We start from the raw sequence: 13,270 nt of genomic DNA, 5'->3' as shown, positions 1-13,270 counted from the left end.
AATTGGGTGTCATAGAGGTTAGGGCATTTGCCCAAGATCTCACGGTAAATAAAAAACTTCAGAAATAGCACGAGAAACCAAGTCCTTTAACTTCTAATCTAGTGCTCTTGTCTTTATAAAATACAGCCATGATCTATATTTTGTAAAACATAACCACTACTGGTTGAAGAGCAATGGTGGGAAAGACGAGGGTTAGCAACTTTAGACACAGAGGTCAATCCTTGTGTGGGTTCGCTCCCCCGGCTGCCTGGGCTGCCTGCTATCCCCACCTCAACAGGTAGGGACAGGCACAGGCACCTGTGATTGGTGGGGCAGGAAGCTTCACCATGTAAGAAAACACAGCACTTGCTACTATACAATAGGGGCCAAACACTGCTTCTCAGTAAAAAACTCAGCAGAAGCTGGGCTTGGTGGTGCATGCCCGTAATCCCAGCAGCTCTGGAGGCTGAGGAAGGAGAATCACAAGTTCAAAGCCAGCCTCAGCAACAGCAAGGCACTAAGCAAATCCGGGAGACCCTGTCTCTATGTTAAAATATAAACTAGGGCTAAGGATGTGCCTCTGAATTCAATCCCTGGTACCAAAATCAAAACAAACAAAAAAACCAGCAGAGAGTGAATCAGTGTCTCAGGGGTCAATGATCTGGGAGCAAAAATTTAGGTATGAGACATGTTCAGGTGGCAGCTTCACTTAGCAACAGAATTGCCAGAGCCTTAGTGGCTGCTCCACACTAATGAAAGCCACCACCAACCTCGTTTTCCCTAATGGCCACATGTGGGTTGCACTGTTTAGAATAATTCAAGTTTAATAATAGGCATAAAAATCACCGGCAGAGACCAGGTGATGCCAGCCTTGGGGAGAACTTGGGCCTTTGCCTTGGGGGCAGTGGTGACAAGGTACTACTGGCATTTGAAACAAATCACTCTGTTTAAGGAATGAAAGGGAGAGAGCAAGTGAAGCCCAGGTGAGAGCCACAGTACAACTAGCAACCGTCAGAACTGAAAGGAGGTGGATTTGAGAAACACAAGAAGGAAAGACCCGTGAATTATCAATAACTAACGTGGAGACAGCAAGGAATAGGGGGAAGGAGAAAAAACATCAAGCCTTGGGGCTTGGGATTGTGGCTCAGCGGTAGAGGCACTGTCTAGCACATGTGAAGCCCTGAGTTCAATCCTCAGCACCACACAAAAATAAATAAATAAAATAAAGGTATTGTTTCCAACTATTTCCAAAAAATAAAAAGTTTTTTTTTTAAATAAAGCCTCAAGAAAAGACAACAGGTTCCTTGATAAATTAAAACTTCATAAGGTTGAAAAAACAGCTGCCAAACCCCAGCAGCAGGGCTCCCAGTTAGCACACAGAGACTGTCCTATCTGTGTGCCAGGCTGTCCCAGGCCCATTCTGCCATGGAAGAAGAAATATGCTGCCCCCTCTGTGTCGGAGGGTACTGGGGTCTTGATTCACTCTTCACATGCAGCTTCATATTGCCAAGATTTTTCCATGGGTCCTGATAAAAAGTGGATGCTCTGTCTCTGGCCCCTATCCCTAATAGCTCGGCCCTCCCAGGGGAAGTCCCAGGGCACAGCTGCTAACCCTGTGAAAACAAGCACGGATGATCTCTTAAAAGGGGTATCCTCCTTTTTTTTTTTTTTTTTTTTTTTTTTTTTTTTAAGAGAGAGTGAGAGAGGAGAGAGAGAATTTTTAATATTTATTTTTTACTTCTCGGCAGACACAACATCTTTGTTGGTATGTGGTGCTGAGGATCGAACCCGGGTCGCACGCATGCCAGGCGAGCGTGCTACCGCTTGAGCCACATCCCCAGCCCTAAAGAACCACCCCAAAGCTACTTCCTATTCTATAGATGCAATTTCACACCTTAAGCACCAGGAACAACAACAGGAGACAATAGAAATGGAAAAAATGGAATCACACCTTGATGTTGGGTCTCATTATCACCTTTGGTCATCCTCAAAATCACATAATTCTGGTGCCAGAGGCTGCCACCCTGGAGTTCTAACTTCATATGAGACACCAAAGTGGGTCTCTACATTGTGAATCTGTTCTCCCCTCCTTCTGCCCCTGTCTGTTGACAGCTGGGTTTCTAGGTTGGGTTAAAAAAGTTACTTAAACTTTGCTTTAGATAAAGTTAGTCAAATTGAAAGCAACTGCCAGGAGTGTGCATTCAAAGCTGCACTCTGGGCATCCAAAATTAAGACAAAATTCAAAATATATTACTTCCTAATTGCTGTTATGTCTAGTTACTCTGGTTTTGCTTTATGAACTTCAGAGTGATGAATAGCATCTTTTGTTTCCAGTGATCTTTGCTTTATGGAAGGGTGGGGTCGCCTTTTATCAAGCAACACAATGGGACTGTAAAGTACTGCCCAGGCAAGTCAGACGGAATGTCCTCTGCACCTGCAAACTTCTTAGGCTGGCCTGGAGAGCATTTCCATACAGCTCAGCAAAAGCACTGCTAACCTTGGCAAGAGGCCAGCACGCACTGTCAGAACAATTCCACATGTTGCTGGCTTCTTCCATTTCCTAAACCAGAAGTCAACACACACACACAACAAAATTCAATGCTAAAGAAATTTAAAGATTAACATTAAACAGAGACGAGTGGGGTGGGAGAAAGGGAGAGAGAAGGGAAACTGTATGGAAATGGAAGGAGACCCTCATTGTTACACAAAATTACATATAAGAGTTTGTGAGGGGAAAGGGGAAAAAAAAACAAGGGAGAGAATTAAACAACAGCAGATGGGGTAGAGAGGGAAAATGAGAGGGAAGGGGAGGGGGGATGGTAGGGGATAGGAAAGATAGCAGAATACAACAGTCATTAATATGGTATTATGTAAAAATGTGGATGTGTAACCGATGTGATTCTGCAACTTGTATTTGGGGTAAAAAATGGGAGTTCATAACCCACTTGAACCAAATGTATGGAAGATGATATGTCATGAGCTTTGTAATGTTTTGAACTACCAATAAAAAAAAAGAAATTTAAAAATAAAAAATGAGTTTTCTTTTTTTCTTCCCTCCTCTTAAAGGGAAATCGGGGATAGGTCTTTTGGGTGCTAAGCTTGGGCACTTAATAAGACAGTAGTGAAGGGACCTTTGGAGACTAGTTTCAGTACGGAGACATCACACTCCTCTCTGGTATGCACAGCTGGATAATTCTGAAAATACATCCAGCTGTTATGGAGAGAGTGGCAAGACCAGGATACAGCCCTCTGACAATTCCTGGGTGTGTATTTTGCGGTGCATTGTGGCAAGAATAAAAGCAAAACATTGCAGCAATGAAGCAAGAGTTCATTTGTCAGGGCAACAGTACCTTTCACATTTTACACAGTTATTCACATAGAAAGGAAAACAGCCAAGTCTGTCCAGAATAAGAATGTACTAGTCGGGCTGGGGTTGTGGCTCAGTGGTAGAGCGCTTACCTAATATGTGTGAGACACTGGGTTTGATCCTCAGCACCACATATAAATAAATGAATAAAATAAAGGTTCATCAACAACTAAAAAATATGTATTTAAAAAAAGAAAAGAAGAATGTACTAGTGGCTGGTCTTCCACTGGATTCAGTTATTGATTTTCAATCCATTTTCCTAAAGAGCTCTGAGACAACATACATACTATCATATTAAGTACTCATTTCAGCTTCTGATTTTAATCTTATAAATGTAGTTCAATACAGTAGGATGAAAAACACCTTATAGCTTTCACCTAGGGGCCTGAACAGAAAACTGAAATGATGTCTGGGTTCAGAAACCCAGGACCTGAAAGCAAGAAACTGTCATTTTTAAATAGAGCATTTTGCAAGCTAAAGAGAGACAGAGCAACAATATCTCAAATGCCAGAGTGGCCTTGGGATGCAAATCCCCGTGTTCCTCCTCTCTCACAACAAATCATGATGCCAAAGATGGCTCATTAATAATCACATGGGAGGCTGTGGGGAAAGAGCACTGTTAGGTGTTCATTGTCTGAGATGGTAACCACAGTGAGCAACGATTGCAAATTACCCTTCTCTTTAAATACTTCATGAATCAACTTACATATAATTACATACCTTCCTAAGGGCCATCAATTAATGAGAAAAATATCCTCAAACTCATTTTGCTGCTCGTTATTATGAACTTGTTATTAACACCAGGAAGTCACTTAATCCAGTAGGTGATTCTCTAACCAGAACTGGCCACTATCTTGGTACCAGGAGAGAGTACAGCCCCTTTCCCCTCACAACAGCCCCAGGTTCGCACCAATCACACAAGAGGGTGAAAACAACCTACAGAGAACTTACACCCTGAACACTCAACCAAAATGATTTTTAAAAAGTGGATCTGGAGGACATTAATGCCAAGAGAAATAAGCCAGACAAACACTGCGTAATTTCACTTATATGTGGAATCTCAAAAAGTCAATCGCACAGGAACAGAGAGAAGACAGGTGGTTACAGGAGAATGGAGGCTAGGGTGGGGAGGAGAAGGAAAGGGAAGATGTTTGATCTCAGAATACAGGGTCCCATGTGCACTGGAGGAATAAGCTTTAGTGTCCAAATGTACTGCATAGTGACCACAGTTAATAATAATGTTCTGTACAACCACAAGAATGGAATCCTAATTAGAATAAGTTATACTCCATGTATGTATAATATGTCCAAATACACTCTGCTGTCATGCATATCTAAAAAGAAATAAAAAATAATAATAATGTTCTGTATATTTCAAAATGTCTAAAAGAATAGATTTTTGAAAACATTTTTAAACCTCAAAAAAAGAAAAGAGAGAGAATAAGTGGTTGAAGTAACCGATGTGTTAATTAGCTTTAATGAATCTTTCTACAATACATGTATAAATCAAAACATTATCCTGTATCCCATAAATACATGCAAGTATTATCTGTCAACTAAAAATAAATGCAATAGTAATGTTTTAAAAAAGTAAAGAAAACCCTGATACAACTCTGGCTTTGTTTTGGCATATCATCTGAGGCTGACCTCACCTCATAAATAAAGGAAACTTCCCCAAACACCAACCATTTCACTCAAAATAAGCTGAATATTAAGAAAATGTGCCTGGAGTTGGGCAAACATCTTCCTGTTTCTAAAGGGCTCAAGGGGCAGCATGCACCTTTCAGGGAATCTTGCTGAGAAAGGCCAGCAGTGCAGAACCAGGGGGTGGGGAGACGCAGCCACAGGGGCAGAAGGAGGTAAAGGGTGGGTCATCAAATGAAGGGGTCCAGCAGGGAGGAAAGTTGGGCTTCTGGTGGGCAAGTGGCTTTACTCACGGGGCCTGAGCTTCCTCCCTGGGAAGTGAGAAATATGTTTAGTCTCCAGGATCCCTCTGGGCTCAAACCCTACCGTGGGACTTACTGCCTCCATCCCAGTGTCAAGTCTGGGTGCTGGGGGAAAGGCCAGTGTCATGAGCTGTGTGTGGACTATGTTGCACATGGTAGCCTAGCGAGGGGATAAGTCTGACACTGGGAACATCCCGTTGGACCCCCACAGGGATTGATCGTCTGATGCAGGTGAACTTCCCCCTCAAGCTCTGCCATGTCCCACACAGCACCTGAGATGGGTTTGACCTGACAAGATGTCAATCAACCTGCTGACAGTAAGACATCATGAAGCAAGACTCCACCCGTGATGTACCCCCTGCCTTTGATGTAGCCCCTTAAATAAACCACCAGAGCCATCTTTTTGCTGTCTAGTTCCAGGGCCCACCCATGTAGACTAGATCTATCAGGGGCTTCACTCTTGTAAATATATTTCTAAATATCTAATATGTGTTTCGTTATTCACTAGTCATTTGAGACTTTAAGTTTTAGGGTGGCTTACCTTCTCCTGGACAGGAAGAAGACCCAAATGAGACTCTGGCCATCACCCACGTTAGGCCAGGCTTTTTGTTTGCCTCACACTGCATCTGTCAGAGACCTCAATGCTTAAGGCAGTCTCTGCATATGCAAGTCTACTCCCCAAACCCCAAAACCAAGGGGAACAAGGAGATGTTATTTATCCCCTGTGTGGCCTCCTGTCACTGTCAAACTGAGGATCTAGAAATGAAGGTGCCCAGGCAGGAAGTTGGCTTTTAAAGCTGTGTTTGATCTCTCTGGTTCTTATTAAACATCAGGAGCCCTGTTGGAACAAAGTTAAATGGACCAAAAGGTACCGGAGGGCCACAAAGCCCCAGCTCCGAATTCTAGGAAAAAGTCACATTGACTGCTGGCCTCTACTCTTGCATGAGGTCCCCACCACCCATTCACCATAGCATCCCGGACACTGCTAAGATGAGTTCCAAGGGAGAGTGTTTCCATTATGTGAGTATGTAAAACACCTGGGCACTTCACGGTCTGGGTCATACTTCAAATTAAAAAAGAAAAAAAAAAAAAAGAAGAAGAAGAAGAAGAAGTTTTAGAAAACATTCTCCAGCAAATTTGGGATAAACCCCAACCTCCTTCCCTGAAGCATGCAAAGGCCCCCTTGACACCTCCCACCCCCCTCTGAGGGGACCTCACTGTGCTCCCTACACTATGTCACACTTGCTTCTTTCTGTTCCCCCAGACTCTGAGGGCATCGTGCCTGCCCCATGTCCCATGCTGTTCTTCACACCAGTCTGCAGGGAAACATCACTCCTGGGACCTCCCAATCTAAATCTGATTCAAGGCTATCCTCTCCCATCTCTTTGTTCTCTTCCTATGAGGTATATACTACAAATGGGAATGCAGTAGCTACCTGTGGGTTTATTTGCTTACTATTTATGTCCCTCCATGAAAATAGGAATTGGGCCTGCCTTGTTCCCCCATCCACTTCCTGCTCAGAGTACTGAGTCTGGTGTGTGCTCCAAAGTACCTACAAAATCACACTGTGCATCTTTGACAACAGGTCTCTGTGCCTCAGTTTCTTCACCTGTAAAATGAGCACCACCTTGGAGGCAAGCGAGCCAAGGAGCAGCTGCTGAGAGAAGGTGCAAGGGCCATCTTCCCCCTCCTTGTTTCCCAAATTAAAAAAAAAAAAAAAATCAGACTCATCCATGTGACTAAATAGTGAAAGAGTAAGAACCAGTCACCATCAGCCATGGGAGAAGAAGCATTTTCCTAGAAGTCGCTCAGGGCCTTCTTTTCTGGGGCAGACCCATCTGAGTTCCTTTATTTCATCCTTAAAGGCCTTTGCTTTTCAGCCCTGAAATCTGGGGAATGGAAGTTGGATTTTGAGATGGTTCCAAGACCTCCTCCTACTGATGATGTTATTTCAAGATCACTGGTTTACAAATTTTAGACCTCAGAGGGCTGCTTGTGCGTATAAAAAATAAGATGTCAAAACGGTTTACCTATGATGTTCACCGTACTATCCACTTCATTTTTTATAGCTGAAGTCAGGACCGCGAGCTCAGGAGAAAGATCACTTACTCCATTACTAAGCCCCAAAGATGACTCAACTGGTTCTTGCTAGGAAGAAGAAAAGAAAAAAGAATTGAGAACACTTCCTTCCCCCTCCCTTTTCTTAGCTTAAACTCTACCCTCTGTCTAAGTTCTTTAATGCTAGAATCATTCGTGTTCATCTACCGTACGCATCCCTACTTCTTTCAATTAACCTTGAGTTAAAGCAGATCGTTTCTGCACACGGCATGCTGCTGGGTATTTGGTTTCCTTCATTTTCCTTCAAGGAAATGGTACCAGCACATCTGGTTTGCCTTTAGGAAATGCTTACAGCGGTGGACAAATGGCTCTTGGGTTCAGTAGAGATACAGAACTGTCCGTGTGAAGTACCGCAGGACAGAGATTCCAAGTCCTCCTCCTTGGCGGGGTGTGCTCCAAAGAGGCAAATCCTTGGCTTTCTCTTTTAGAGAGGAGTCAACCCACCACTTTTATAATAATTTCTTAGGAAAGGCTCTACCTCAACAATTGGCGCAAGAACAGGGACCCAGCACAACCTGTGGGTGAATTCTCCTTGGACATGGTTAGCGGTGGACTGCAGCTACGTGAGCATCCCATACTGGGTGGTGGCTGGCAATTTGTGCTACAGTCACATCAGAAGCCTCTGTTTCTTTGGCCCAAGTCCAGTTAGGCAACCTCATACCTATGGTTTCACATAAATGTTCTTTGAGTGCCTGAGTATCCCATCCAACACATGCATATTAATGAAATAAGAACAAATTCTTTTGCTTGTCATACTTTCTGAATTTCAACTTTCTTCAAGTGCATTCAAGCCCTCCACTCCCTGAGAGTACTGACCAACTCCAAGAAAGCCAGTCCTGAGGTAAGTAGTTTGATGAGAGTATTTCCTCAAGGTAAGATTGCATTTGCTTTGATGATAACAATAAAAATCAGACAAAAGCCACACAGGATGATTCCTGAGGAATCCAAAATGGAAGAAGAGGGTAGCAGAGGAAGGAGCACAAGACTGGGCACAGAGGACCACAGAGGTAGAGATAGAACTGTGCTTTGGAAGGTCAAGAGCAGTCACAGCCTAAGGCATGCTGGGTGTTCTTATCATTACCATTATGGTCTACTTATGTCCTACTTGGAATCAATGCTAACCTCCTCCCAAAATCTTAGAGCAATCACATAGGAAGGGAGATAGTCTCCTTCTTCATGATCCCATGATCCAATGTTAAGGAATTATTTCACTGTGCAGCTGGGTTAAAATTAAAAGAAAAGAAGAGGAAAAAAGAGAGAGAAGAGAGGAAGAGAGAAAGAAAAATAAATCATACGCTGCATGGCTTACCAGACATACTAAAGGTCAAACATAAATAAAGGAAGAACCCAGAACAGCACTCCTGGGCAGATTTTTTTTTTTTCCCTTCCCTGTTTCCTCCAACATCTCTTTTATAAGTTTCAAATAAGAAGCCTAGCATTCCTGGGAAAATACTTCACTTTCTGTGACCTGAGTCACCATTTTTTTTCCCCTCCTTCCTAAAGCCAAACCACTGAATTAATGTCTGCCTTTCCTAACTGTCTCCTCCCACGCTCCCTGTCAGTAGGTACCTATGGTCTCACTTCCACCCCATGTACAGAATCCAGCTCCCAGAGGCTGGTAAGGTCATGGGTTTTGGAATCAGACAAACCAGGGGCCAAAGACAGGCTCCTCTGCTTTTCACTGGTTGCAGGACTTTATTTAACCCCATTAAGCTTTTCTTAGGGCACTCAGACAGTTGTAAACTGAAATCCATGGAAACAAGATCCATGTCACAGGGCTGGTGTGAGGATTAAATGAGACAAATAAGTACGCAGTACTTACTATTAAGTAAATTCCTCACCACAATCAAAGGTTACTGATGAATCTTGATTCTCCCAAACCCAGTGGCCCTCTCCCACTTCTCTTTCCCTAGACCCCAACTCTTATACTTAATAGGGAGCTCTGTACTATACCCCCTTGACAGACTGAATTAAACTGGACACTGCTTCATTCCCTTCATTCCAATAGTACCTTCCTTTTTCTTAAAAAAAAAAAAAAATTAGTTGCAGATGGACACAATACCTTTATTTTATTTATTTATTTTTATGTGGTGCCGAGGATCAAACCCAGTGCCTCACATGTGGTAGCACTCTACCACTGAGCCACAACCCCAGACTTTCCTTTCTTAATGGCATCCTCTATGGTCCCCTTTGAGTCTCTCCCTCCCCAATCATCCCTCGCATTTCATTATTCCACTTTCATCTCCTCAGTTGCCTCCAAAGGAACTCAGTGTAGGGATCAGAGGAAATTGTGCAAAGAACTGCTTTTTTTTTTTTTTAGAAGTTTCTTTTGTTATTTTGGGTTTTTTAAAACTCATTCTGTTTCTAAATTTCTTACCAAAGTAACAAGGCAGTCAGACTTGCATATATTCACAAGCCTAAATTATTCGGACTTCTCAATCAAAGATCTCTGTGCTTCATATGATCTACAGTTTACTTAGTGGCAAGTGATACTTTTTTCACTTTCCACTTGAGAAAATCATTACTCAGAGACTAAATTAACTCTGCAAGATCACACTCCTTTTAATCTGAGGAGATACAAAAAATGAATTCAGTCTTTCATGCACAATGGTTCAATCCCAGGATCTTTCTGTCTTAATAAACCCCTGTATCCTAGACTCATTCCAATGGAGACTGAGAGAATTATCTGGACCTTGTTTTACACCACCATCCCTACCTGTTCTGCAATGGAGCAATACATTTTACCAATGGAGACTGAGAAGCTATTTTGAATTTTGTTTTACTCCTCCCATCTCCATCTCCCACCCCCCCCCCAAAAAAAAAAATCCTGGCAATTTCAGTCTTCAATGGGAACCATCTGATTAGTACTGTCACTGTGGAAGGACGAGATGGTAAGCTGTACAGTAAAATGGAAAGGACTCCACCCAGAACAATAGGCCCATGGAAAAAGGGTCTTCACTAAACTCAGTCAAAATGATGAAATGATTAGAAGTAAGTACATCTAAACCTATAATATATTAAATAACTCAAGGATTCAAGCTGAGAAAAGAAGCGGAAAGTTCTTTATGTACTATGTGCCCAGACATAGTGCAGGTCTAGCAGGTCCTTTCTGATGCCTCACTCCTGACCAGACTCAACCAGGCCTCACACTGCACCATCACCTAGCATGGCTCATATTAACAGATTCCTCTCAGTTCTCTTTTTCATATTAGATAAAGACTCTCCTGTAAATCAAGTAGCCTATAGCATTCTTGGTTTCTGATCCTCTTGCCTTGCTCCAAAGAAAACCATAAAAGTTCATGCATTAACTCTGCCAAATATTTAGGTTTAAGAATATTTTCTAGAATTACAGAACCTAAGGTTTGGTCTACAGTTTAAGAGATTTTAAGCAAAAACAAACCAGCAACAGAGAGTTTAAAGGTAGGAGCAGCTATCTTTAGACCTGTAAATAATCCACATTTGGCTGGTCTCAAGTTAGGCTTGCTGGATGGACTTGGGGTGATCCTAAGTTAGAGGAGTTGAGGGCCTCTACTGGGCCAAGGTTCGAATCCCTCTGCTCCAAGCCCATTCTGTCTCACCCATGTCAAAAGTTCCTTTTCATTACCTCTCTTCCCCTCAAGTAACAGCCATAAGTGACTTTCCACCGTTCCATATCCCAAAATGCCCTAATTCATCCATGCAAAGCTAGTCTCCTTTAAAACAATTTAAGGACATCAAATAGAAGGGTATCTCTAGATCGATCAGGTAACAAAAATTTCAGGCTGACAGCTGAGCTCCACAGAGTGGGCCAGGGAATTGGACCTAGAAGGGTGCACACATCGTGTTACAGCAGCCACAGTCCATAAAGAATAGCTCTAGTACAAAACAGCCTGCAGCCTCTTGCCTAGTCCCAGAAATACGTTCCCTTTCTAGAACGAGGTCATCTTCACTCTCTCCCTTTTCTTCACTGCAGCTTCCCTTTTGACTTCTCTTCCTCTCTCCCCCTTCTTCCTGGGGTCTGTCTGCATCTCACAGAGTGGCTGTCTTGGAGAAGGCATCTGTCTAATGTCATTCTGGAGCAAATGACCATCCACTTACATCCCTCAACACGTACCAGAGTTCTATGCCTGTGACCCAATCTGCTGAAGAACATTTGCTTTACAGGGCTCTCTGCCATTTGGCACTCAAAATTAAACCTGCCCTCTTTTCCATAATGAGCAACATTCCCAGCATCCTTTCTCTGGGCCTCCCCTTTAATTATTCCTGTTTTTATCTTCTGAACCTCCTTCCATGCTCTGGAGAAATGTCTCCTCTGCTCCATTCTCGTGGCTGCCATCTTTGTCTGCATTTGCTATGATGGTCTCTCCTCCCCACCATCCCTTCTGATCACCCCAAGAAAAACCTGCCTTATATACCAACTCTAAAGGGCTGGGGATATAGCTCAGTTGGTAGAGTGATAGAGTGCCTGCCTTGCATGCACAAGGCCTTGGGTTCAATCCCCACAACCAAAACAAAAAACAAACAAGCAAAAAAAAACCCCAAAATACCAACTCTATCATGCTCCAAAAATCTGCTCTAAGGATTTCAACTGTACTTGATGTCACAAAAATCACCCACACTTGCTCAAAGTAGTCCCCTTAAAAGCCACCTATAGAGGAAGAAAGCAATCAGAGTAGGCGGGATAAGCCTGATTGATACCTGTTTCACCCAAGGTAGGATTTTATGTGCTTTTCAAGTGGGTTCCTTGTGTTTTCATCTGATTAAGTTTAAAAACTGAAAGACCTCTTCCAACTTGTGAAGGGACTATTGTAGCAACAGCTAAAACAGGTGGTCACCTGGCCTGCCCCTGAATGACTGAGAGCTCATATGGCTCATGTAGCTGTTAGAGCCATCAGCTCTGTTGGAAAGTTCTGTGGACTGGAATCTGCTGTGTTTTGCAAGTTCTGCCCATGGGTCTGTGTTGAGAACTCACACAAGCCTGTCCTACTCTTCACCAGTGGCTTTAGGCCCCTTTCAATTATATTTCCATCATGACACTAATACTTTGATCTGGAAGCATTTCACAGTTTCAAAGCACACATTACACCTGCAAACCACCCTCTAAGGCAGGAAGTATTCATTTATAACTGCTCTACCTGTACATCTTCATTTTCCACTGTTCCCTCACAAAAATTCCTGCTCTTAAGCCAGTTTCCTGACTCATCCAAGGAAGACTAAACAACAACTATCATCTCTAGAGCTTCATTCATGAAGCTTCTAGTTTTGAGAAATGCTTCCATTTTATCCTACCCAACCCAAAGTTCTCACTGCAGATTCCAAGAGACAGAGAGGCACTAGATGAAGTAACAGAGCACAGGTCCTGGAGATGACTGACTGGAATCCAAGTCCCAGAGTTCCATACGGCAGTGCAACCTTGGCAAAATAACTCAATCTCTCTGTGCCTGTACTTCCTCAATATGTAAAAGGGAGATGACCTATTTATCACAGGGAGATCAAATGAGGTTATAATAATTGCCATTTAGAGGGGTTAAAAAAGCCAACTGTCTACCCTCAGTTTTATCTACTTTTATCCTATGTTCTCTCTCTTGTCTGAATTCTCACAGAACACTACACCATGATATTTTTGAAACACATATATGTACTGATGACATATAGTCTAACATAATTCACTGTTGTTTTTTCCTTTCAAATTTCGTTAGATGGCCACCTTCACACAGGTGGGACTGAGGTCAGGTAAAATGTGGTTCACTAAGTACATAGAATGCATTCACAAAAAGAATACCCGAGGAGATTGAGGCATCATTTCCAAACCAACCATATGGCTGTGAATCTTGGGGGACCAAAGTGAGTGCTGTGACAGCATAAATCATCTGAGTGACCC

The 13,270-nt window shown here is 42.8% G+C and overlaps 1 protein-coding gene across 9 annotated transcripts in view; it reads right to left on the bottom strand.

The window, feature by feature from the left end:
* IRF2 (interferon regulatory factor 2) overlaps positions 1 to 13,270 on the bottom strand; it is an 86,426-nt gene that overhangs the window by 15,915 nt on the left and 57,241 nt on the right. For all 9 annotated transcript variants that reach the window (XM_081269017.1, XM_081269013.1, XM_081269015.1 and 6 more), the window contains one exon: positions 7,323 to 7,440. In XM_081269017.1, the coding sequence (XP_081125143.1) occupies positions 7,323 to 7,440 (118 nt within the window). The remainder of the gene's footprint in view (positions 1 to 7,322; positions 7,441 to 13,270) is intronic.

The sequence above is a fragment of the Spermophilus citellus genome (genome assembly GCF_964194105.1).
Source record: "Spermophilus citellus genome assembly, chromosome: 16".
Taxonomy (NCBI): Eukaryota; Metazoa; Chordata; class Mammalia; order Rodentia; family Sciuridae; genus Spermophilus; species Spermophilus citellus.
The sequence above is the reverse complement of the archived record's forward strand: the minus strand, read 5'-3'. Positions and strand labels throughout refer to the sequence as shown.